The sequence below is a fragment of the Thunnus albacares genome, chromosome 20 (genome assembly GCF_914725855.1).
Source record: "Thunnus albacares chromosome 20, fThuAlb1.1, whole genome shotgun sequence".
NCBI classification, from domain to species: Eukaryota; Metazoa; Chordata; class Actinopteri; order Scombriformes; family Scombridae; genus Thunnus; species Thunnus albacares.
Genome location: NC_058125.1, coordinates 19,044,613 through 19,069,381, shown reverse-complemented (window position 1 = coordinate 19,069,381; position 24,769 = coordinate 19,044,613). Strand labels below are relative to the sequence as shown.

The 24,769-nt window shown below is 40.4% G+C and overlaps 1 protein-coding gene across 4 annotated transcripts; it reads right to left on the bottom strand.

Annotated features, from left to right (window-relative positions):
* Positions 1-286: 286 nt before the first annotated feature.
* On the bottom strand, positions 287-24,677 carry LOC122970761 (CDP-diacylglycerol--glycerol-3-phosphate 3-phosphatidyltransferase, mitochondrial). Of its 4 annotated transcripts, none has more exons than XM_044336965.1 (11): positions 24,527-24,677; positions 21,614-21,824; positions 17,662-17,739; positions 14,609-14,708; positions 14,318-14,507; positions 12,849-13,027; positions 9,590-9,789; positions 7,919-8,210; positions 6,624-6,772; positions 6,389-6,519; positions 287-920 (listed from the first exon to the last, which is right to left on the bottom strand). In XM_044336965.1, the coding sequence occupies exons 1-10, from the start codon at positions 24,640-24,642 to the stop codon at positions 6,400-6,402; spliced, it is 1,635 nt and encodes a 544-aa protein (XP_044192900.1). In that variant the 5' UTR covers positions 24,643-24,677; the 3' UTR covers positions 287-920; positions 6,389-6,399. The 4 variants fall into 4 exon arrangements, with proteins under 4 accessions (XP_044192900.1, XP_044192899.1, XP_044192903.1 ...); XM_044336964.1 differs by having other exon boundaries at positions 287-917; XM_044336968.1 differs by having other exon boundaries at positions 6,399-6,519.
* Positions 24,678-24,769: the final 92 nt, after the last annotated feature.

Sequence of the window (24,769 nt, the reverse complement as noted above, 5' to 3'; positions counted from 1 at the left end):
AAACTTGAAGCTGTCCTTTAACGATTATTTTCTTAATTGACTGATTAATCGTTTAGTCGATGAAATGAAAAGCCCACAGTCAACATCTTCAATTTGCTTGTTTTGTCCAACTAATGGTTCAAAATCTTAAGATATTCAATTTACTGTTGACCAATCAACCAATCGTTGCAGCTCTACCTTTTAACCATTCAAAAAAAAAATAAAAAACTTACTGCTGGCTGTCTGTATGTTGCTATGGCGACAAAAAAACAAACAAAAAAACACCTCAGTCACACATTTAAAGTCGTTTTAAAAACTCACGTCGTCCTTTAATTTACAAAGATAATAATAACACAAAGACACTGTACAGTTCGCTTTGATTACAGCTGTCGGCAGAGCTGTAAACACTGTAAGAGCTCTTAAAAACTGTTATTAAGGCTCGTCGAGGGATCGTAATGATTCACCACACCCGTCCGTTTAGCATCACACCCTCCGTCACTCATCGAGTCTCTATTGCTTTCTTACACATGCAACATGTACGTGTGCAGATGTACGTACAGTAGAAGTAGAAGTGGGGTTGTTTTGTTTTTTTCTTCTTTTAAACGTTTGTAGCTACAAACCCAGAAATTCACAGTGTGATGACGTCAGGTGTTAACATTTAAATGATCTAACGGAAACACAGGTAAACCACAGGTGAATCCACCACATACATCTGCTCCTGTGTGTGTGCGTGTGTGTGTGTGTGTGTGTGTGTGTGTGTGTGTGTGTATGTGTGAGTCACTTCCTGGGACACACTGATGAGAGTTTAAGCCGAGGTGAAGCCGAAGATGTCGACTCTCGGCACGCCGGAGATACTCGAGCGTGTCCGACCGTCCCGTCTGCAGGAGTCGACCGAGACCTTCAACCTCAGGACCGACGAGACTGAAGCCGCCTGCTTCCTGCTGAACGAGAACACACAGAGACAGAAAACAGTTTGTTGAGTCTTCAGCGACGTCCCTGCAACGTGTTATGTCTAAAAAGTTCCTGGCGATGTTTCAAAAACTTGAGATTTAACATGTTTTGTTGTTTTAAAGTTCTGGACTCTTGTATAATGTGCGTTTTCACATTATTTTTCTTCCAGTTGAGCTTCCTGTAGTCTCAAAATGTGTGTCAGTTTTCAATTAAGGAGGTATTACAACATTATGAGCCACTGGTTCGGTATGACGGGTGAAAATTTCCCCCAATTCCTCATAAAAGCTTTTTTTAAACTTGCCATTAATAGTATTATAACTAAACATCTGTCACTTCCTGTTACACTTTCTTCAAATAACTTAGAAATAAATTACTGTACAAATCGTACAGACCTTATATGTACTTTACACATCATTTCCCAAAACAGTTATTTTCTGATATTTCCCCTCATTTCTACATGAAATGATCAAAATGCTCCAACAGCGTCTCTGTTCTTAAAATATAATCATTATTATATACGAAAGTTATGTAAAATAACATTAATACAGATAAATTTACCTGATAATATAACTTGCGTAAATGTTTTTGTTGCATCGTACCAGCTGAGAAAAGAGACGACAGAATACTTTTTGATCCAGACTGAAAGGTTTTATGGTTTGATTGCCTTTGATTTATCTTTCAGAAACATGATAAACAGCTGCAGTTCCCCACATGAAAGCCACCAGATAAATCTTAGGAGTCACAAGGTGATTAACAGGAGATGAGAGCAGAAAAAAAAAAAAAAAATCAACATAATTCTTTACTTTTTTTTACCCCTTCAAGCCTTGTAGTCTGTGGTCATGACCCGCAACTTAAGATTAATCTGTTTTTTATTCTCTAGATAACTTGTTTTGTCTATAAAATGCCAAAAATAGTGAAAAAATGTCCGTCTCAAGTTTCCCAGAACAGACAGTAAAGTTATGAAATGTCTGTCTCAGTTTCTAAAAGCCAAAAGTTTACGAGTTCACGATGATATAAAGACATCAAAAACTTCACATCTGAGGAGCTGGAACCAGAGACTAATCGATTAATCATCTAATTTATCTCAGCTCTACCGCAGATACACACAACTAGTGTCGGCTGTATTAAAGGATCATACTGGGACCAGTTCAAAGCATGAAACCACAGTGGGAGATCACGGTTTCACCAGTAGAGGGCAGGCAGGTCCGTGACAAGCAGCCCGTCTGCTGCAGGATTGACTGTGATGCTGCTGCTGTAACCTCAGGACAGGCCGTTCACCATGACGGTGAAAACAGTTGGGAGAGGCTCCAACTTGTTGTCACTAGTCTCTAACAATAGACAGCCTGCGCTGCCGATAAGGACTTTTTATCCTTTTAACCGGCAGAGCTATTGTTGGAGCGCCGTGTTTTGTTTTTTCCTCTGTCAGGAAAATAAAGGAGATAAGCACCGAAGTACACAGACGACAAAAGCCTGACGGATACGAAGCATGAGAGAGAGTGAACAATAAACTCATCCTGAGCTCAGAGCAGCAGACAAAAAAACTCCGTTTGTTTTGTAAACTGCTGGTTTTAGATGAAAACTGACACAAAAAAGTCTTAGAAAGTATGTTTTTTTGGGAGGAAACAGTCCAAAAATACACAAGTTAAAGAAATCACAGTCTTTATAAACAAACAGGACACTAAAAAAAGAGAAATAAACAGTTCATCTAATGTTAGAGCGGCAACAATTAGATTGACAGAAAATTAATCACCAACTATTTTGCTAAACGATTAAAAAGGTTAAAATTATCTGCTTCCTGGTTCTTAAATGTGAATATTTTCTGTTTTCTTTAATACTGATTGTTAACTGAATATCGTTGAGTTGTGGACTGTTGTTTTTCGAGACTAAAGACGTTTTAGGTCGTCATCTTGGGCTTTGTGATCAACGTTTTTCACCATTTTCACCAAACAACTGATCCATTAATCGAAGAAGATAATCGACAGATGAATCGATAATGAAAATACTCGTTAGTTGCAGCCCTGAATGCATCAGTCTGCCTCTGAGTGATTTCGACGTCCCTCTGTGTCACTCCTCAAACACATTCATTCGTTTCTGCTGTAAAACTTTAACACAAATATATTGTTTCATTTCCTAAAACAGACGTTTTTTTCTGTAATTTTCCTGCAAAAATGCCAAAATTTTAGTCAAATGTGAATATTTGATGCTTTTGTTTGTCATATATGAAAATAAACTGGATATTTTTGGACTTCTGGTTGAATAAAACAACACTTTGTTGAAGCTGGATTGCAGAACCTTTAAGTATAAATAAACATCTGTTACATTCAAACCCTTGCCAGTATACAGAGGTTTGAAATCTGTGGTGACCCTCCTACGCTGGCGAACCGGTAGTGATGTGTTTTACAACAACACGGGCAGACTGTCGTCAGTATGCGCCAACCGTGTTGCATCACCAGGGCAGCGACCCGCTCACGTAAAAAAGCTTTTACGGTTCTGCAGCGATGACGTTGACAGTCTTTGTGTAATTACTCTCACTGCCAGAAGGGGGAGATAAAAGTTCCTCCCTGCAGGTTTAACTTCGGTTTTTGGGGAAACTGTGATGTCTTTTCTCACTTTTCTCCTGACATTTTACAGACTAAAAGATTAACAATCGTTCGTTACAGCCCTTGAAGCAAACATTGTGTTTGTTGGGGACTATTTTTAGCAGCGGATTAATACACATTTGGTGTTCCAGTGAGTATTTACAGCAGCTGGACGATGAATGTAGGACTGACTCAAAATAAACCGCAGTGTGTTTGTTGATGGTAATGAAGGAACATGTCAGCCAGTATCAACAGATGTGTTTTTGGACGACAATGAAGCTCAACAGACAATATATGTTAGTGTTTTAGTCCTCTGCTTTCAATTAACTGCTCCCCTCCAATGACACTTTTAAGACTCAAGACTTACATGTTTTCAACAACCTTTTAATGACTTTAGTACTTATTATAATCTTTTATTTATGTATTTAGACCTTTATCTTAAAATTTGTGTACATACTTTGACGTTTCCTTTTACTGTTGTGCTTTTTACTGTAAATCACTTTGATCAACTGGTTGCTTTTAAATGTGCTCTATAAATAAACATGACAAGTCCAATCAATTCATTATTGGTTTTGGTCTTCTTATGGGATTTGTTGAAAGTAATATAAATTATAGTACATCCCGAATTCTTGTTTAAATAGCTGCAGGAGGAAACCTTCATCTTACAAACAAAACATCTGCTCAAAACTACTTTAACAACATCCACACACACAAAAAAAAAAACTGACATCAATGTGCCAAAAGTGTAAATTAACAAAAAAATGCTATGAGTGTAATTGGTATAAATTGACACAACTATATATTACAAGTCAACGTTTTACAGATTTGCTTCTCTCAAAACTTCTCTTCACATCTGCTTCTTACAGCCAAAATGATCAAAACAGTTCATTTTAAGATATTAGATGTGTACTAATCTTAAAAAAATCAGCCTCAAAAGAAAAAAGGTTTAAAAATCTCTGTATTTCAACTTTAAGTAAACATTTTGAAAACTGCAGCAGGTTGTTGAAGATTAAGATCAAATTTTACAACTGTTTTTGTTTTCAGCTTTGAAACCACAGTCTTTGTATCATTTGAATCTTTCTCTGCTGTTATCTCTGAGGCGTTTCTGCTGTTATCTAAACATGTTCAGAGAGTTCCGCTTTCTGTTCGAGGTCATTCATGTGTGAGTCTCAACCCCCGTCACCCGTCACCCCCCCCCCCCTCCCCATCCCCCGTTTGTGACGGTAAAAAACGAGGATTTCCAGAAGTCGTCGATTTCCCAACAATTGAGCCCAAACGTGCTCGAGCTCACCTCATTGTTTGAGAAGTATTTCGTCTGTGTGCATATTTGTGAATACGACCTCTGTGCCAAAAGGTGACCTTTTTTTTTACTGATTGTTTCCCTCTGGCAGCAGATCACACAAGTTTTTTGTTTTTTTTTCCCCTTTACTCTGTCCAGGTAGCGATAAGACGCCACCCATTTACCGTCATTATCCAGCCTAACACTTCCTGTTTTGAAACACACACACACACACACACACACACACACACACACAAAAAAAACGCTGACTTTGTCTCCATCTTCAGCTGTGGTCTTCACAGGTTTCCCTTCGGTTAATCGTCTTCCTTTTTTTCCTTCCTTTGACATTTGTTGATGTTTTAATGTCTTTTACTGTCATCCTGCAGTCAGCGCCTTTAAATATTCTTTGTTTTCATACAAACAGACACACACACACACACAAAAAAAAAAGTTGACATTTATTCACTTTTCCACAGAGCAGAAGTTTGGCCCGGTTGATGAACTCTCTGACTTCACCGCACCAAGTCCTGACAAGATCACGGTAACACAGACCATACTGTCAAATCATCACCATAACACCACGCTGACTCACTTCTTTACAGCGGTGAATCAGCCGACACGCTGTCCTACTCTCGCTTTGGTGATTTGTGCTGCTGGGAAGACGAGGACAGGACCTGCGATTTGGGACTCGCCACAATGACTGCAGACATTTCTAAGAAGCCACAGCCTGTTTTTACTCTGCGTGTGTGTGTGTGTGTGTGTGTGTGTGTGTGTGTGTGTGTTATGTACAGTATGCTTCGGGGCTGTATTTTGTCTACCTTGCACAAATTGCAGACAAACTTACAAAACTATCAAAACTTTGTTCTGATTTTCATAGTTGTTCTCCAAGTTTTTTTTCGTTTTTTCAAGGTTTGTTTGGAGCTTTAAATGATTAGTCAATTAATCTGCACCAATATTGATAATCAATCCATTGTTTCAGTCCATCATTCTCTGGGTCGAGCTTCTCCAATGTGAGGATTTGCTGCTTTTCACAGTTTTATAAAGCTTTTTGGGTTTTGGACTGTTGGTTTAATCAATAATAAAATAATTAATAGCTGCAGTTTTAGTTGTGATAACTCGACAGTTAATCACATATATTTGTTAATTGTTTATATTGATGTTGCATGTTATCTTACAACATGTACGTACGTTCATACGGCAACTAGTGCTTAATCTGTTGATTATTTCTTGATTAATTGATTAGTTGTTTGGTCCATAAAATGCAACGGAAAACGGTTCATTAACTTTATCTGTCTGCTGCTCGGTGCTGGGTTGGTGGCTTACAGCGAGTTCATCAGAGCTTTTTCTGCCTGCTGTGGCTGGAAACAGAGTTTATGAGAGCAGTGAGACCGAACCAAAACAGTAAAATTGTGGCCCATAAAACAAAAGAGTGAGCTGACAGACGTTAAAAACGCTCCACAGAGCTGAGAGGAACTGCAGAGTTGAGTTAATTACTTGTTAAAATCAATATATCTACCAGTAAAAACTGATTGTTCTCCTTTAACAGGAATAAATCTGAGTTTATTTCATGTTTAGTGAGTGTGTGTCGGTGTGTTTGCACCTGATGGCACCTCAGAAGAAATTCTTGATGAGAGGAGTGACCAGCTTCACCCACAGCTTGACGTGGCGGTCCGGCCGCTCAAACGTGGAGCTGGACACCTCTGTGGAGCGCCGGTACAACATCTCCTGCTCCTGTGAGGCCGAGAGTGTGAAACACAGGTGTGTATTATTCAGTAAAGAGTTACACATTAACATTTCTGGCTGCGGTTAAAGGAAAAAAAAAAAAAAGAGCCGACCTCCTGCAGCTGGCTCTGCAACTCCTCATTCTCCGTTACTATGGCGATTTGGGCCTCCAGGTCACGGTGAACCGAGCGGTAACCAAAATTAGGGGAGCCAATTAGAGTGAGGCAAGGCCGATCCTGCCCCTGGAGGTAATACCACAGACCTGCAGGAGAGGAAAAGAGGAGTGAGCCGGTGAGGAGGTAATGCTTCAGAGAGCCGTTTCCAGCCGGGATTTCTGTCGGCCCGAAAACCACAACTAAGAGGAAGCACATGCAGAAATCCCCAACGTCAATCCAAAACCCCAAAGAATGAGAGAGAGTGAGTGTACATCCTTGTCCTGAGGCTACGACAGGATGACTGTACAAGCCTTCGTCTCTCACGCTACATACCATCACGACCACAAGAAGAACACCAGAGCAGGGAACAGATCAGTGAGAGTAATGTGTTTTTATTATTTCCACTGAGCTAAACAAAAGTAATCCGGACGGTGAGGTCTAGTTTAGCTCGTAATCTCTGCTGAAATGATCAACGGAAAAAAATATCCGACAATTTATGAGGCAAAAATGCTGAATATTCTCCGGTTCCTGCTTCTGATGTCATCTTGGCACTGGGAAAGCACGATAGGCTATTTTAAAAGGGGACGTATGATGCTTTTTGTGATTTTCTGTTATTTTTATACAGTTGTGATGTCAGATGTCTACGATAAACATGGCAGAAGATCCAAAACTTGAACACAACTACTTCCTCCTCATGATGATGTCACATTGTTCACACTAATGCCCATAAACGGCCATTTGCTCCGTAGCCTTTGTTGCTAAAGTTGTTTCATGGCTTGTTCGCGTTGTTCATTTCTGATCTAATTCACGTTCAAACATATACGGATGTATTTGAGAAGTTTACATTTTTGAGTAAGGAACAAGACAAAGAAGGGAAATCCTACTACTGGTTTGTTTACGTAGCCTCTAGAGGCGGCGTCACAGCAGACTCTGGAGGCTACGTAAACAAACTAGCTAACCAATCAGAACAGAGCAGCTCATCAGGAGGAAGTCTTAAAGAGACAGGAGCTAAAACAGCCTGTTTCAGACAGAGGCTGAACTGAGGGGGCTCCATAAAGGGCCAGTATAAGATAAATAAGGAGTTTTTTGAACTGTAAATCATACAAAGATATTCCAGTAGAGCCCCAGAATATAAATATAGACCTTTCTGACATTTTAACTACACAATTAATAATAAATAATCGACATAAGGTGTATCTCTTGTGCGACTGGAGTGTTGACGTGAACAGGCATGCACGAGTGTTTCATCCCACCTTTGGCGTGGAAGGTCCACTGCTGTCTGTGGTACTCGTGCAGGTGAACTCTCTCCTGCTGACCCAGCTGGCACACTTGGTTGTAGAACTGTCTGGCGATGTGGATGTAAGCCGCGGGGATCGCCCCGGCAACACCCTTGGCTCCGAAGAACCCGTTGACCTCCGGGGAGGCTGTGAGGATGCGGTAGCTGGGTCCGGCCCCGAGCACCAGCCGCATGTACGCCCGGGTCAGGTTGAAGTAACCCGACGTTAGAAACACAGTGGAGTCCGGCTCCGCGTCTGTCAGCAGGCGCTGCAGACGGAAAGTGAGGAAAGACGCATCACAGCTTCTATTTGTTTCTATTGTTGTCAAAAACAGAGATGGTTGCTAACAATTATAACGAGGAAGTGGTTAGTTTTTTTTATTACTGCTGTATTCAGTCAGTAGACTCACTATAGTGCTGCTCAATATGACTAAAACATAATCACATGAATTGTTACATTTACCGAGATAACCATAAATTTAAAGATAAGATGATTTTTAATGAATCAGTTTCCTCCTTCGCCACGTTTGCTCATTGCTAATAATTTTATGACAGTTAATAACTTCATGACCAGTTAATAGTTCTGTACTTTTGGACTGGACTGTCAGCTGATTCCAGTTACATGTCACAGGTTGTTGTAGCTATAACCAGTTTAACTACATGAAAATCAGATGATGTGTTTATTGAAAACAGAGATATAAATATAACAATTAGTCATGTGACTTAGATGTATTTATCACACCTGTGAGTAGCGACCGACCAGCACCTGTCTGAAAATACTGGCTGTGCATGAGGAGTTCTGTCCTTTTAGAGATATAAGTACATTTATTATGATTTATTGTGCAGCTCTAGTTCATGATATTTCTCTTTTTTTTTAAAAAAAAAGAGGGAAATTATGTGAATTATTTGGATCATTTAAAATATGTGAAAATTAACTCTAAACACTAAAACTTCCTGGTGAAAATCTGCTAAAAAAATCTGGTTCATAATCAGCAGCAGCTACTTTTTACTTCCTCCCCTCTTTTCTTTATAATCGAGGAAGATATTTTGTTGTCATAAGAAAACTTTGTTTACGGTAAACTCGAGGAGTCACGTCACTACTTTTGGGTGGAAAGGAAACACAGAAGCTGGGTGAAAAGCCGTTTAAACTTTTAAAAAAAAGGATTCAAAACTGTGGATAGATGAGCCTTAAATGTACTCTACTTTAGAAAAAAATACTTCTTTGCTCTAAACATGTTTCTCATGTCAAGTTAAAAACCAAAGTCACAAATGAATAAAAAGACCAAACAACTTTTATTACGTGTTTCAGACCAGTTTGTGGTTGGTGTTTGTTGTTGTATTTGATTACATTATATTGCTCTGGAGATCATTTTACTGTCTTCATTCCCAGAATATGTGACTAACAAACCCAGAATAAATGTCCAAATATTTATCCATGGTTTATTAGTCACATAATAGTTTATTAGTCACATGTCTGCAACATCCCGTGATGATATTACTTGTTATTAAAGATCAAGAGGTCAACGTCAGCAAAGCTTAGACGACACTGCTAATGAAAATATAGGTGATAATTCATTATATATAGATTTAAATCCATTTATAAATTGCTGACTGTGTCTTTTGTGGTGTTTTTTGTCTGGAGCCGCACCTGTGTGACCTGCTCGTCCACCTGGATTCCCAGAGGCTTCATCTGGACCAGCGGGAACACCCAGGTGTCCTCCTCCCCCTCGCTCATCCCCTCGTCCTCCGAGTCCTCGGACCGGTTCAGCAGCTGCTGCCGCACGTGGGCTGTGTTCACGACCTCCATGATCCGCTTCCTGGCCACGGCCGAGAAGTCCTGCCGGTCGCCTGGTTGCCACGGAGACACATGCAGGCAACACATAGACAAAAGCTTCCTGAGTGAAGAACGAGGCGGTCAAACTGTTCTCCGGGTCAATGTGTCCTGGGATCTGAGTGTGTGTGTGTGTGTGTGTGTGTGTGTGTGTGTGTGTGTGTGTTATTTCTGGTAATTTAAGATAAAAGGACTAAGTACAACATTAAAGGGGCAGTTCACTCAAATTACACAAAAAACAAGGGTCATATAATTGTTGAAAAGCTTGTTTGTAACCAGTTTACCCAGTGTGAGTAATGTAGCACCAAGCAGAAATCGTGTTGCTATGGTTACCTAAAGGTTAAAAAGGGTCAGCTCACCTTTTTCTCACTAGTGTTTGTGTAGTGGTATCCAGCCATAAACAACCACTTTCTACTGTGGAAATAATCCCCATGAAAACAGTTTCAGGGTTTCATCAGAGTCGAGATGAAATGAAAAATGTCTTTCTAACCTTTTTAGATCACATCCACCATCATATTGTGCACCTATTGAATAATATATGCCGAAGAAATACAAAAAAAATCAATTTCTTTGTATTCTTATATCAAAGTCCAATCATGTTTTCTTCCTATAAAACAAAACATGACGTGTGCGTCAACCAATAACATCATGACATCAACTCATCAATCAATCTTCAACTTTTAGTGGCACTAAGATTTATTATGACACGCCCGCTTCCCAACATTCAAATTAAATTCCTCCCAATGTTACGTCCCGCCTGTCTGTCCTGTTTCAGTCTCGACATGGAAGTTAAATACTCTCGAAATGCCGTTTCATCTGAACTTTAAATTTAATATCCCATATATACAAATTTATTAGCCGTTTCACGATCACAACAGCAAAAGTAAGAAAGTGTGATGGAAAACCAGTCGGGACGATGTGGCCCGAGAAAGATTTATTATCATATCACATTTATTTCAGTACTTTCCAGCAGTATATAACAATTCTTTATTATATAATTAACTAAATTAATGCAACTTGGACCTGAATAAATGGAGGAATCGATTAATCACTTATTTTTATAATTAACGTTGGACTGTTTTATTGTAATCTATTTATTTTGTGTAGTGTTTTATAATTTCATGTTGACTTGTGCCTTTTATTGCTCATATTTTCTTTTATTATTTTTACTGTTCTCTTACCATTTACTTATCTTTTATTGGTGTCTTATTAAATTTATTATTTTAAAGCAGGTTTTATCGAGTCTTTTTCTTTCTAATCTATTATCGTCTTTGTGATTATTGGGTTTGTGTCTTAGTCCTGGGGCTGCTGTGTTTCTGTGTTTCCCCCCTACAGGTCCAGGTTGGTGGACACTGTATTAGTGCACGTGGCCAGTCCATCCACGATGCGTTTTGGATCAGCCATCCCCATTTCTCGGTCTCTCACTTCATCGCTGGCTCTCTCCTTTGCACCACATGTTTTCTTTTGTTTGTTTGGTTGTACGTCTCTTTCGTTTACACCTTATGAAACACATTCAAACATCCACTCACCAACACCGCTGACCTGCTGACCGACCATTTCTCCACATCAGATTAATAATGTGTTGCAATTTCTTAAAACAATAAATATAATTGCTTGATTCTGAGTACAACCATTTGTGTTTTCCTTTATGTGAGTCAGGTCATAAAAAGTTGGGGGCTCGTCCAGGATGATGATATCAGTATTTTTCAGTTATTTTATTTACATTTTACAAGTAACTTCATTTTATTTTTTGGTATTTTACTTGTGTCTTGGTGTGCATTAGTCTCCCAAACCATATTTGCCATCCTGTGCATTTGTCAGTCACTTGTAGAGCACTTTGAATTGCATCCAACTTGTATGAAAAGTGCTATATAAATAAAGTTTTACTGATTGATTAACCATTTAAAAAGAAATCACTCATTTCAGCTCATTTAAGTTTTTGCTCAAATGAGTGTTTGCATGTTATGAGTCACTCATAGTTACTGCAACTAGCAGTAGCGAGTGTTTGCTGCAGGTCTGGTGGTGCGATGTGCAAAGCAGTGCTTCTTATTATTTTCAAGACCTGCAGATGAGTTTACTGTGTGATCTGTGGATTTAGAGGAGTAACAACACTGTTCTTGGAGAGCAAAGTTGCTGTTGAATTCATTTCAATTTAACGTTCAATGCCGTGAGCACCACAAATAAAACTAATTTCAACTCCATTGTTTTGTTGTAGCTACTTGGCTGCACACCAGTAGAGATAAGTGAGAAGATGATTTTGAAATTCGGGTGAACTGACCTTTTAAACCGCAGGAAAACATAACAATAGTACTTCAGTCTATTGTTGTCAGTCAACTCTTACTGACAACAAACTTTAAACACAGCTTCTCTTTTTGCTTGTGGTAAGTGGCCATGCTGTGAGATCCATAACAGAGAACGAGGTGTCCTAATGTAGAAAATAACAGGATGTAGGGAAGAAAAAGCCTCTCAGCCTCCTAATCATCCGTTATTTCTGTGTATGTCAGGTATAAAATTATCAGCTATAAATACTCTCTCATCCTTTCAAATGTCTTTCGTTAGAATTTCCCCAGTATGTGTGTTCTTCTGAAATAAGTGTGTGTGTGTGTGTGTGTCAGTTCCCACTCCATATCATCTTCCAGCAACACTGTGACATCACAGCTCTATTCCTGGTGTTCGTTACCACAGCAGTCCACTCCTGCAGACATGATGTCATTCATCCCTCAAACTAACATCCTGGCAGTCTGCGCTCCAGTTACGGACACACTGTACGAGTGTGTGAGTGTGTGTGTGTGTGTGTATATATGTGTGTGTGTGTGTGTGTACACCAAATCCTGACAATTTCACATCCGGCTGCATGGCTAGCCAACCACAAGAGCTCTCTCCATCTTTCTCGCTGTGCTCACACAGACCAAGTCCATCTCTCTGACCATCATCTATCCGCCTGTCTAAGCTTTCAAGCTCCATTAGTAAAACCAATCGGCTCTTCTTGCAGAAAACTGGGCCGATGCCACCGTAACTGAAGTGTCAAAACATGTTAGAGAGTAAACATTTGTCTGTTTCCACACACGGTTTCTACCTTTGTATGGGTGTACCATGCCCTCCAGCATGCTGACTGAGTCATCGGGCTGAAGCTGCAGGGAAACGTCTCCCACAGCCTCCACCAGCTCGGAGAAGAAGTCGGCGACCTCCCTGCAGTTCTCCAGCAGCACGTAGCGGTCCTGTCTGTTGGTGAAGTACGAGTCGCTCAGGTTGGCCCTGAGAAATGACAGTGAGACAGTTTTTAAGAAAGAGAGGAGAACACGGGAGTATTTTGGTGAGCGGTAAGAAGAGATCGGGATAATTTGATGCCTCGTAGCCAAACTATACCTAAGTCCTGCTAAACGAGGTTATAATGGAGCTGTGGTACGGCTCACAGCGCACTTTTCCAGCAGCAAGAAAACAGCAGAGACAAAATGCCTCACTAATGAGTACACAAAGAACAACTTCATGCCACAGGATGTTTTTCCTTGAAATGTAGTGGACGAAGGGTCAGTGTTGTAAACGTGACTTCGCTGCTCCTCACACTGCTGTCGTTTTGCTTTGCTGGTGTCCCATCTGTCATGAAATGCTGGGAAACCCCCTCAGATGTAGTGCAGGTGGCATGATAGGCAGTAGGCATGACCTTGACTCCCTGTCAGCTGTCAAACAGCAGCAGGAGGAACAGATGCTGTTGTTGTTCAGTAGAAGTTGTTGAACTAGAAACATGTAAATTAAAGGAAGATGTGGAGGATTTACCTCTAAGATTTAATTTGTTTAATGAACAAAAACCCTTTTTGTATTCTGTTTTACTTCTTTGTACTGCTACTTTTCTGTTTAACTGGTGCTGTGGGAAACAAAACCAGAGAGAGAGATCCTCTCCGCTCTCTCCATGTGCACATGTCCTCATAGAATCAGCAACATGTGGAGCGACCTTTTGCACAAAATAAATTTTGCATGAATACTTTCCTTGACAAAAGGGTAAAATCATAAACATAGTATTGCCACTAATTGAATGTTTTGACAGGTTTTAAGTGTTGGCAGAAACAGTGCAACACATTTTCCATTTGAATTTAGCCATGAAAAGCTATACATATGTGTTTACTAGTCTCCAATGTTTGGTACATGTGGTATCTTGTTTACTTTCCCTGTAAGTCGTCGATTGGCAGAACCAGCATGTGCCATTTTCTGACTGGAAACCGCACAAAATTGGCACTGTGCTGGTTGGGTTTTGGAGAGCTTCCACTGTTTCCCTGCGTATGTCAAAATGTGCGCTGACAACATTTCCCAGCAATGGTGGTACGCACCTGCACTTGATAAAGAAAGCCACTGATCAGAACAAAGAACATGGGTGAAAGCAGGCGATGGAGGAGGAGGAGGAGGAGGAGGAGTGGGGGAGGGGGGGGAGGGGGGAGGTGTGGGACAAAGTTTGAACTTAAGTTCAGACGTAAAAAAATTCAGTGTGAAAGCAGCCGTATTGACACAGCCAGCCTAATCTCTGTGTGTGTGTGTGTGCGGGAATCAACATACCCGCTGATGATAATGCTGTCGTCAAAGAGGTAAACTTTGATATGCTGGACTCCGATAGTCTCGTTGAAGCGCTGAGGGACCAGCAGCCTCAGCAGCCCCCTCAGGTCCGGAGTGTGATACAAAGACACCCGCATCTGTGAGGAGAAGCGCTGCAACAGTGGCAGCAGCATGGTCCTCGAGTTAACCTGCCCTGCACGTTAAAGATAACCGCAGAATACGATCAGCGTGATGAACGTGGCGCTCGGTACAAACCAGCAGAGACAGAGAAACGTCACAGAAAACGTCACCGACCTCGTGAGCCACGTGTGTAGTCCAGCAAAACGGAGACTTTTAGGTCGGGAGCGTGACTGTTTTCCTGTGAGAGTTGTAGAGCTTCTTCCATACAGTCCACCTGAAACACAAGAAGAAGAAGAAGAAGCCAGCAAACATTAAATAAACAGATAAAACACAACATGAACCGCAGTCTTGACAAACTTTTAGATTTAAGAAGTAGAGTTGAGGTAAGAAATGATTCAGTTCATTAGTTGAACCCAGTTGTCTGAATTAGGACTAAACTGTTGCCTTCTGGACCAACAGTTAGAAGACATTTTACTTGGAAACTCCCAGTGACAAAAAGGTTTCCTGTGGTCTGTAAAACGTTTTCACTTCTCACGCAAGCCATTGTTTCACAAAACCACAAATTAAGTTTTGTATTCCTGTTGTTTTGTCGGCAGGTGACATTAATTGTCTGTTTCCAGCAGGTGTTTTAAGCTCAAAATTAAGTTTTCTAAAATCATTATTTTTATAACTTTCATTTGAATAAATTAAACCTGAGCCTCAGTCCGTAGACCACTAACACATCCCTCTAAGAACTCCTGATCTCTTTGTTTTTTGCACTTTGTCCTCCTGCCTGTGTTCCAAGACGGAGCCGCAAAACAAAGGAGCAGATTATTATTATTGATTAGCTGGCAACAGTCAACATTTATGAAACACTAGTGGCCTATTATTACCTGTTTACTGAGCGTGGGAAAAGCATGACTAAATACTTTGTGCTCATGGAGGAAATGGCTCCTCTTCAGAAGGCACCACTGGTAGTGAGCATGGAGTCTTTGTTCCCCCTCCTGATATCAATCCGATGCTTTCTTTTTCAAAAAAAACTTCAGCTAAATTGTGCATCTGGTGCCCAAATGCATTCATTATACGTCACCCCACAGAGCCTGTTTACATGCCAGTAAAACATTTATTCTTTCCAGTAGAGAGCTCTTTGGGGAGCACCAACACTTCCAGCTTCGCTCTGAAGTAAATGTGACAATGAGTTGGAGCTCGGAGGAAAAAACGTTTATCCATTAAAGCAGAGAAGTAGTTTACATGTTTGCCAGAGCTCTAACAACCAATAAATCTAGATAGAAAAAGGTTTATGGTTCAACTGAATCTTAAGCCTTCAAGTTAATATTCATTTTTTCCCGTATTTCCAAATCAGCCCCAGTCTTTCATTTTAGAGTGATCGAAGCTGTAAAACCAAAACATGAAATGTGTTCTTTATTCACATTCAACATTTGAAACAGCAAACAATCTGCAATCTCGAGCACTGTTACTCTTAGCAGAGCTAAGTTTGCTATCCACAAGGGAGAGCAGATAGTGAGATATATTATTGAAAGCTGCGACAATTAACCAATTATTTGATCATTAAATAATCGTTTTTCAAGCAAATATGCCAAACATTTCCAGGCTCTGGCTTCTCAAATGTGACGATTTGCTGTTTTTCTTTATCATATCAGCACACTGATGACATCACCGTGGCCTCTGAGAAATTGTGAATGTGTTTTTTTTTCACTATTTCTCAACATTTCACAGACTAACGATTAACTGAGAAAACAATCGGCAGATTAATCGACAATGAAATGTTTAAAACAACAAAAAACACAAAGACTTTCTTCCACTCAGTGGCCCCGCAGGAGACAACAACGTGGTTTAGACCAGAATCCACCTTCACATGTTCATCCTGCTCTCCATTTCTCTGTTTTAATCTTTTAAAATTTCATCTTTAAATGTGTTTTAAATGTCTTGTCCTCTATTTGTTATTAATGTAATTAACGCCAGGATCGAGGAGTTGGGATAGCGCTGGGAAAACAAGCTTTTAAATACTAATAAATATGAAAACAACTGAAACTGTTAGAGATGATTACTGTTTGGGGGATTTGAGTCAATTCTAAAGAATCAGGAAAATCGTACTCTTGGTCAGTGTGTTTGCCTTTACACGTTTCGTTCTTTATTTGAGATAGTTTTGGAAAATCCTACCTGGTTTATGCATCTTAACTGGATTCTGTCTATAATCTTGTTTTGCATATTAACTGATGTTCACTCGTTTGTCATGTGACATTTGTATTGGTCTGTTTTATGTAATTATAGTCTTAACGATGTTTATGCTGCTCTCTCGGCCAGATCCTTTAAAAAGGAGGTTTTAATCTCCATGAGACTTGGTTAAACAAAGGAAGAAGAGGAAGAAGAATGCCTGTTTGAATTGCTCTTGTATGTGAAAGATGATATAAATAAACTTGCTTTGCTTTAAGAATGTTCAGACTATTTTCACTGCTTGCACCTGCGCTTAAGCAAACACACTACGCAGGTGTGACTGTCTGAATCAGTCGGGCATCTTTTGTGCGGAGCCTGTTATCGAGGGTGGATCCAGACTTCAGGATGAAATTACACCTGCAGTTTGAATTCTTCAGTCTGTACCACAGACCGTTCTCACATTTTTCTTCTGAATCGAGTTCTGTTCGTGGTGTCCGGTTACAAGCAAACCTGGGCATGAAAATAAAACTCACATGGACTAACTGTACCTTGTTGACTCAACATTTCTAGTAATCCATCATACTGTGAGGTTACAGAGTTTGGAAAGCAATGGAGGCTGATTCAGATGCTTTTAACTATAATTAAGCATGTTTGACTTGTCTGAGCCTTTTTCTGTAATTCAGCCTCTCTGCTGCTCATGCCAGTCAGAAAAAACAGCTGAATATGAGCGTCAGTCCAGACTGTGGTTTGTTCTGGGTTAATGTTGTTATGCTAGGCTTTCCAAGCATGAAGAACAGCAGGCTATCACATGCCAACACTGGTCTCCTTATACCCATAAACCCTTACATTTAGGGGTCATTCCTTGTAGTTGGCTTGGAGTACATTTTCATTCTGAAGAAACCACACTGCGGTTCTCTAGAAGAGGACCGTGACTCACATTTTCTGGCATCTCTGACCAGTTATTTGGCACACATCTGTGTTCGGACGGCCTTGTTCTCACCTGCCTGAACTGAAGACGCCAAGTCTCAAGAGAGAAAACTTCCCTAAACATGCTTGTTATGAATGTCTCTCACCAGGTCCTGCTCCAGTTGACCTGTTCCCAGATACAGCGAGGCCAACACCACTCGCCTCTTCGCCGTCTTGATACGTGCCTGATGTGAGAGAGAGAGAACAAGAGAGAGAGAGAGAGAGAGAAAGACAAACACACGTAACAGTGAATGAATTTATGGGTGTACTGGGGTGTGACGGTTCTGGTCACAAATGCCGAAAACTGTGAAACGTTAAAACTTTCAAGCTGAGGGTACATTTCCATTCTTGAATTGTCAAACTAGTTCATACGATGTGTCGTGTGACCACGTCTAAAAGGAAGAAGTGTTTATAGTCGCCACGCTCGGAGGCGGTTTGAAAAGCCGGCTGTCATAGAGAGACTGTCGTCATGATTTGGTGAAGGCAGTTATTTAACCTTTTAGGAGTTTTTTATAAAGTGTCAGGTTTCAATTTAATGCGTAACAGTTTGTTTTATTCGGTCTGTTTTGTGTTTCTGTGCGTCCGTGTTTTATGGTTACCGTTCGAATCTGTGTGCGTTTGTTTGTTTGTTTGTTAGTTTTCCTGGTGAACAGATGGAAAAGTGTGTTATATGTAGGTTGTTTTAGGACAGAATAAAACCAAACCAAACCAAACCAAACCAAACCAGACACGACAAATCGTTCAAATGGAGATAACAGTCTCATATAGTCTTTCCTTGAAAGCATTCATAGTGGTCATAGTGTTGAACTCCGGGTTGTAAATATGGAAAAGTGTCTCAAATAATTGTGTGAAGAGTTCAACCTCTGCGTACTGGATGTCAGATCGTCAGCGTCATAAAGTTACGGAAATAGTTGGACCCAGCCCCGATGATTAAAATGTCAGAAAGGTGTGTGTGTGTGGTGGCATTAAGGCCACCACACAAGCTGATAACAAATCAGCATTCTCAGCTGCATGTTAAAAATGTCGACTATTTGAGGTTTAACACAGAAGTTCTTCTATTTTTGGCCTTTAAAAAGGTTTTTAGCTTGAAGGGTTGGAACAGCAACAAAATCCTGTCCTGTTTTATTGTTTTTCAAATGATCTGATCCTGTTTTAGTACAGTTTAAATACTTGTTCTAAGCAGGAAACTAACCATGAATCAGATCTTTCTCATTCTGCCTTTGGCGCTTTTCATGGACAATTGTCATTATACACAAACACCAACCAGCCCGGTGACAATAAGTGACAAACGGGACACAATGGAGCTTGTTTGTGTGCATCATAGGTGAGTTATAAATACACACTATAATTCCCTTGAGAGATAATTTTCCCAGCTCTCGTGACTATGGGGAAGTGTCCATATAAAAGAAAACAAATTACACGTTTGTTTTGAATGTGTGTATCACACCCATTCTCACACCCAACTACATGCATTTACCCACAGTACATAAATCATGTCTGTCATATGTGATATTTCTAGATCTCATTATATAAAAGGGATACAAATATCCAGGCATCCAAGCATTAAAGAGAAACATTTCTTGTGTTTAATTGTGATTTGTCTTCACATCAAATAAAGCTAAACAGTGGCCTTATGTCAGGGAAACTCCTGACTGGCTGCTACATATAAACTGCAGCAAATTCCTGTTTTTTTGTTCCTGGAAAAGCTGAATAGCCTAAAGTTAGTTGAGACACAAAAGGATTCCAGTGTGGTGACACACAACAGGTGTGGGGCCACATAAAGAAAAATGGCCTGAGGAAGATCTTGCAGATCGAAATGTTGCCTCAAAAAAAGATAATAAAATTATTTAATGGGAGTTTAACAGAGTGCAGACCTCACTCCTTTGTACCTCACGATGAAAATTGTTTAGTCTTGCACCTGAATATTTTATATCAGGATGTGCGCACACTTGGTCCCAATATGTAAAGAAAGAAACAAAGACAAATCATGAATAACCATGTCAATGTGTTAAATTAAGACTGTAAATCTGCTGATCTATTTAATGATTAAGTCAGAAAGAAGTAGTATTTTACAAAGTTAAATGTGCAGGTGGCAAACTTCTATGTAGGGAGACCAGGAGGCAACCTGACGCACCAAATGATTTGTTACACAAAACCATCTGAGAGGTCTCTCTTGGAAACCGTTTGGAAAAGCAAAGGTACTTTCAAAAAATACTTGGCAGGTGACTGGATGAACCATCTGTCATCACAGTCTATCACCTAGACCGCACCCGTAGCTGCCGGTCGCTCCTCATAGGATGCTGATTAGTCTGAACCATAAAGGCTGAAGGCTGACGAGATGGAGTCTCAAGATGATCTCATGATCATGTGAATCCAGCGAGGTAAACAAGGAGGGGCCATGGAGGAAAAAAAAAAAAAAACTAATTTGTGCTCTCGATTGAATATTTCATGCTCAGATTTAAGTCAATTCACCCTCATGACATTCTCTCATCCTGTGTAAACCCTCAGTATGGATCACTTGGATTTAATAAGGTTTTATTTTGATCTTGGACTAAGATATCTGGATATACTTTAATCACAACACTGTTTTATCTCTGAGATCCTTTATAACATCCCATTATTAAACCTATTCTATGGGATAAAGGACCCATAAACACTTAAAGGCTCCTGCGGATATCGTCCAGTTCATAAAAACTCAGCTTCAGGGTTCTGAAGCGCTTCATGGATATGTAGGTGGATGTTCAATAAGTGTAAAGAACGTGGTTTTCTTGAGAGAAAGGAGGACATACAGCTAATCCTGGCGGCCCTGGATCCAGCTTGGATCAGTAGGCTTACTGACGTTACAGAGGAAACATCTTCTTCATCGTCTTCTTCAGGCAATATAGATAAATTGAGAGCATGAATTATTAAATCGAGAGCACAAATTAGTCTTTTTTTCCTCAGTGGCCCCTCCCAGGATCTGTATCTATGACTGTTGTAGCTGGTAAAAATAATTTTTGGAAGTGACAGATGATACATTTATCAAGGATTAGTTGTGACATACAGTAGATATGTGGAGTCACTTTAGAGCCAAACAATAAACTCTTGTCAGCTGCGACGCGCCACTCCACCAACTCAGGTGTTACGTAAACACTTAGAGTCTGCTGCGACAATAAAACTTCCTCAAGTAGGGTTGAGCAATCATTTATATTTTCATATCATCCAATTGTGATTACATGAGGTGATCGATAGGTGATCTGATCAGCAGGGGGGCAGGGTGGGTGGGGGGGTTTGGGGGGTTGGAGGGCGTTACGTCTCAGTATGCGTCTGTGCGACAATATCACAGCATCATGTTCCATTTAACATTATTATCTTTATCTTTAACAGCACAATCCAAATCATTTCCATAACGTTAACGGCTCTCATGGCGCGCAGAGCAGACATACAGTTGGAGTCAGACGTTTACATACAATTAGGTTGAAGTCACTAAAACTCTTTTTTTTAACCGCTCAACAGATTTCATGTTAATAAACTATAGTTTTAGCAAGTCGGTTACTTTGTGCATGACACAAGTCATCTTATAATTCACTATATCACTATTCCAGTAGGTCAGAAGTTTGGAGCTTAAAAACTTCTAGAAAGTTAAGTCATGGATCCACAGATAAGAGACGGTTTGTAATTAATCATTTAAAATTAATGCGTGACTCATGCTGATTAACGGGGCTCAGCGGGGGCGGACAAGCCGCTCCGCTCCACCAGAAATATTTCTAAATGCACGGCAGGATGCAGATTCAAGTGATTATTTTTGATAGTAAGTCTGATAGTAAGTTAAAGTCGCCTTAATGTCAGTGTAGGAAAAACCAATCGTCTATCGTTCCTTCAATCGACAATATACGATCTGATTGCCAGTCAGCACAAGCCTATCCTGCTTCATACCGATATGGATCATCTGTTGAAAGTCAGCCGTGGCCGCGTTCAGGTTTATCAGGTTCATCATTTACATCTAACTCGTTTTGTTTATGTTTTTCTTGCATTCCATTGCAGCTGAACCGAAAAGTTCATTTTGACGGCGACACCGACCTTCATGGTCTGGTAGAACTGGTCCGGTGAGGTGAGAATGTGGATGTGGGTGCCCGGCACCCGGAAAGCGGGTACGTGTTCCGCCATCCATCGGAAGTGGGTGCAGAGGCCGTCTGTGCCCTGAGCTCCGGCTGACCCGGCGGGCCTGGAGACGCGTCGGGGGGCCGGGTCGGCTTCGGCCAGTAAGGGAGCCAGCAGCAGCACGGAGGACCTGCAGGAAACGAGAGAGGAGCAGAGCAGGAAATGGGTTTCGTGTTTGGTTGAGCTGAAACTTTAGCTTCCAATTTCACTTATATCTGAATTTTTAATACATAACACAGAAGAGACAAGAGCTAAAACAGCCTGTTTCAGACAGAGGCTGAACTGAGGGGCCGCAATAAGAGCAAGTATAAGATAAATAAGGAGTTTTTAACTATAAATCATGCAAAGATATTCTAGGAGAACCGCAGAACGTAAATATAAACCTGTAAATGTGCATGACATGTCCTCTTCTAACACTGTGTCTGGTTTTTCTTTGTCCTACAATTCACCCTGACACCACAGCCGTTTTGTCTCTGCCATACAATTACACAATTTGGTCTGACAATGTGGCCACATTCAATAAAGAGGGTGGAGTGTTAACCTCAGACGTGACTGTCACCCTCCGGCAGCTTATCAGAAGTCATCCTGCTGCATTCTTTTATAAGCTTATATGCATCTTATATATATTCATTACAACCAAAATTCATCCAAAACACACACACACACACACACGTATTCATTCACAAGGTCTGGGTGCAACAGGAGCTAACAGGACGGGTTTACATGTGGGTTTTGATTTAACCCACAAAGAAATCAAAAGGACACAAGAGTCGTATTAAACCAGTAAACACATGTCAGGGCTCCTCTCCAAAACCACTGTGCTGAGTTGGAACTTCTTCGGCAAACACAAAGAGGGGACTTCCCCCTTGTTTGGGATCTGTCATAAACATGCATATCATTCAAAAAGCCATAACAACTACAGCATGTAAGATGACTTCCTCATGCTTACACCGTAGGACTGAATTACTTAAGGTTTTTACAGCAGTGCAAAATACAAACGTTATCTAAGGGGAGTTTACGGAGCTCGTTAATAGGCTTATGTAATGTGACGGACGCCTTAGCTAACCCTCAAAGCCTTCGCAATTTTCTGTAAGTAGTAAATGATAAGAGAGTGTGACAGGAGATAAAGGAACATACTCCGAAATTATGTGACCACTGTTCCGGCGTTTAATTTCAAGCCATCAATATAAAATCAACTATTACCTCCGGCTACAGTGGAATGAAAGCCACCATAAAACAAACTGCTAATATGAATCCAAAAAATGGATATTAAGTTGAGATAAAGGTCAGAGTAGATTTGTTAATCCTCAATTTTTCAAATTTTGCCCGCTCAGTATCAAGCTATTGTTATACAGTTTCTGTAGCGATTTGATGACTGTAACTGAGATAACTTTTAACTTGCTTAGATTTAATGAGGTTAGAGGCTAAGTTAATAACGTAAGGCTCCAGCTCGTAACTGAAATAGAAAGAGCTGTTAACTTTGGTATGTGACTGCACCACATCCCTGCTGATTTGAAGCATGTGATGGGAAAAAAGAAAACTCTTTCTTGCTCTTCCACGTGGTTCCCCAAAATTCAAAATTCCCCCGACTGGAAACTTGCATCATCTGTTTGCATCCTTAAAGGACCTACCGTTCTTCTCAGGGGGCCTAAACTCTTAAAAAAGTGGAAAAGTTGGTCTTTATAGTTCTGAAGATGTAGTATTATCAGTTAAATGTAGTTAAAGTATTGCAGTAAAAGTAGTAGTTTGTTCCCTCTGACTGGTATATTATTATATATGACATCATTAGATTATTAATACTGAAGCATCAGTGTTAGAGCAGCATGTTACTGTTGTAGCTGCTGGAGGTGGAGCTAGTTTCAACTGCTTTATATACAGTTAGCTAGTTTAGTCCAGTGGTTCCCAACCTAGGGGTCAGGGCCCCTCCAAAGGGTCACCAAATAATCTGAGGGGTCGTGAGATGATTATTGGGAGAGGAAAGAAGAAAAAAACAAAGTTCTGATACACAAATCTGTTTTCAGTTTTTAGACTTTTTCTCTAATCTTTGATTTTTGGTGAAATATTGCATCATTTGAACATTTGTTGAAGTGAAACCATGTGAGAAGTTTAGAGAGAAAAATCACTATTTGGTGGAGATGTTAACAACTCATAGACATCTGAAATGTGACCCGACTACACACTGCTTTTTTTAAGATATCAAAAGCCAAAAAAGATTGGAAACTACTGGTTTCATCTTTAACAATGTGTTGTATTTTAAAAGCTTGTTATATTATCTCTTGTGTCTGAAAAGTAACTGAGGCTGTCAAATGAATGTAGTGGAGTAGAAAGTACAACATGTCCTCTGAAATGTAGTGGAGTGGAAGTTTAAAGTAGCATCACATGGAAATACTCAAGAACAGTACAAGTACTTCAAAATTGTACTTAAGTAGAGTCCTTGAAGGGACAACAGTGTCAGGTTTCAAATTTCAGCACATGTTACATAACAAACATAAAGAACATTATGTGCAGCCCTTCAGTTATGGAAACTTCTTCTTCTCTTGAGGGTCAACTACTATTTGAAGCATCAGGAGCTGCAGGAGAAATGTTCTTGATTTGACCTCGTCGGTTTTACCCCACAATAAACCAGAAGTTGGCGGCTAAACACGTAAAATCACTGTGGAGTGACGTCTTCTAGAGTCTGAGTCCAAACAGGAGCATTATAAGTGCATGTGTCCGATATTGGACGCATTAGCAGCACAACATTAGCAGCTTGGCTACATGTCAGGCACACTGAGTGACATTGCAGCTGTATCCGCATGTCTGGAGTCTCTACGGATGAACCGCGTCTCTTACCCGCCTCTCCTGTCCCGGGCACGGAAGAGTCGGTCAGATATTCGGGTGAAAACCCCGGCAATGGCCGGTGTGTACACGGAGTACACCAGCCTCCTCCAGGACACTGGGGCCGCCATTGCTGCAGCAACGTCTCTGCGACTTTGAATAAACTTTATCGACACAGACTCAAAACACACTGCTGTTAAGATTGAAGAGACTTTATTGCCATTTGTACAGGGGCATAGACAGTGCAGTTCCCTCAGT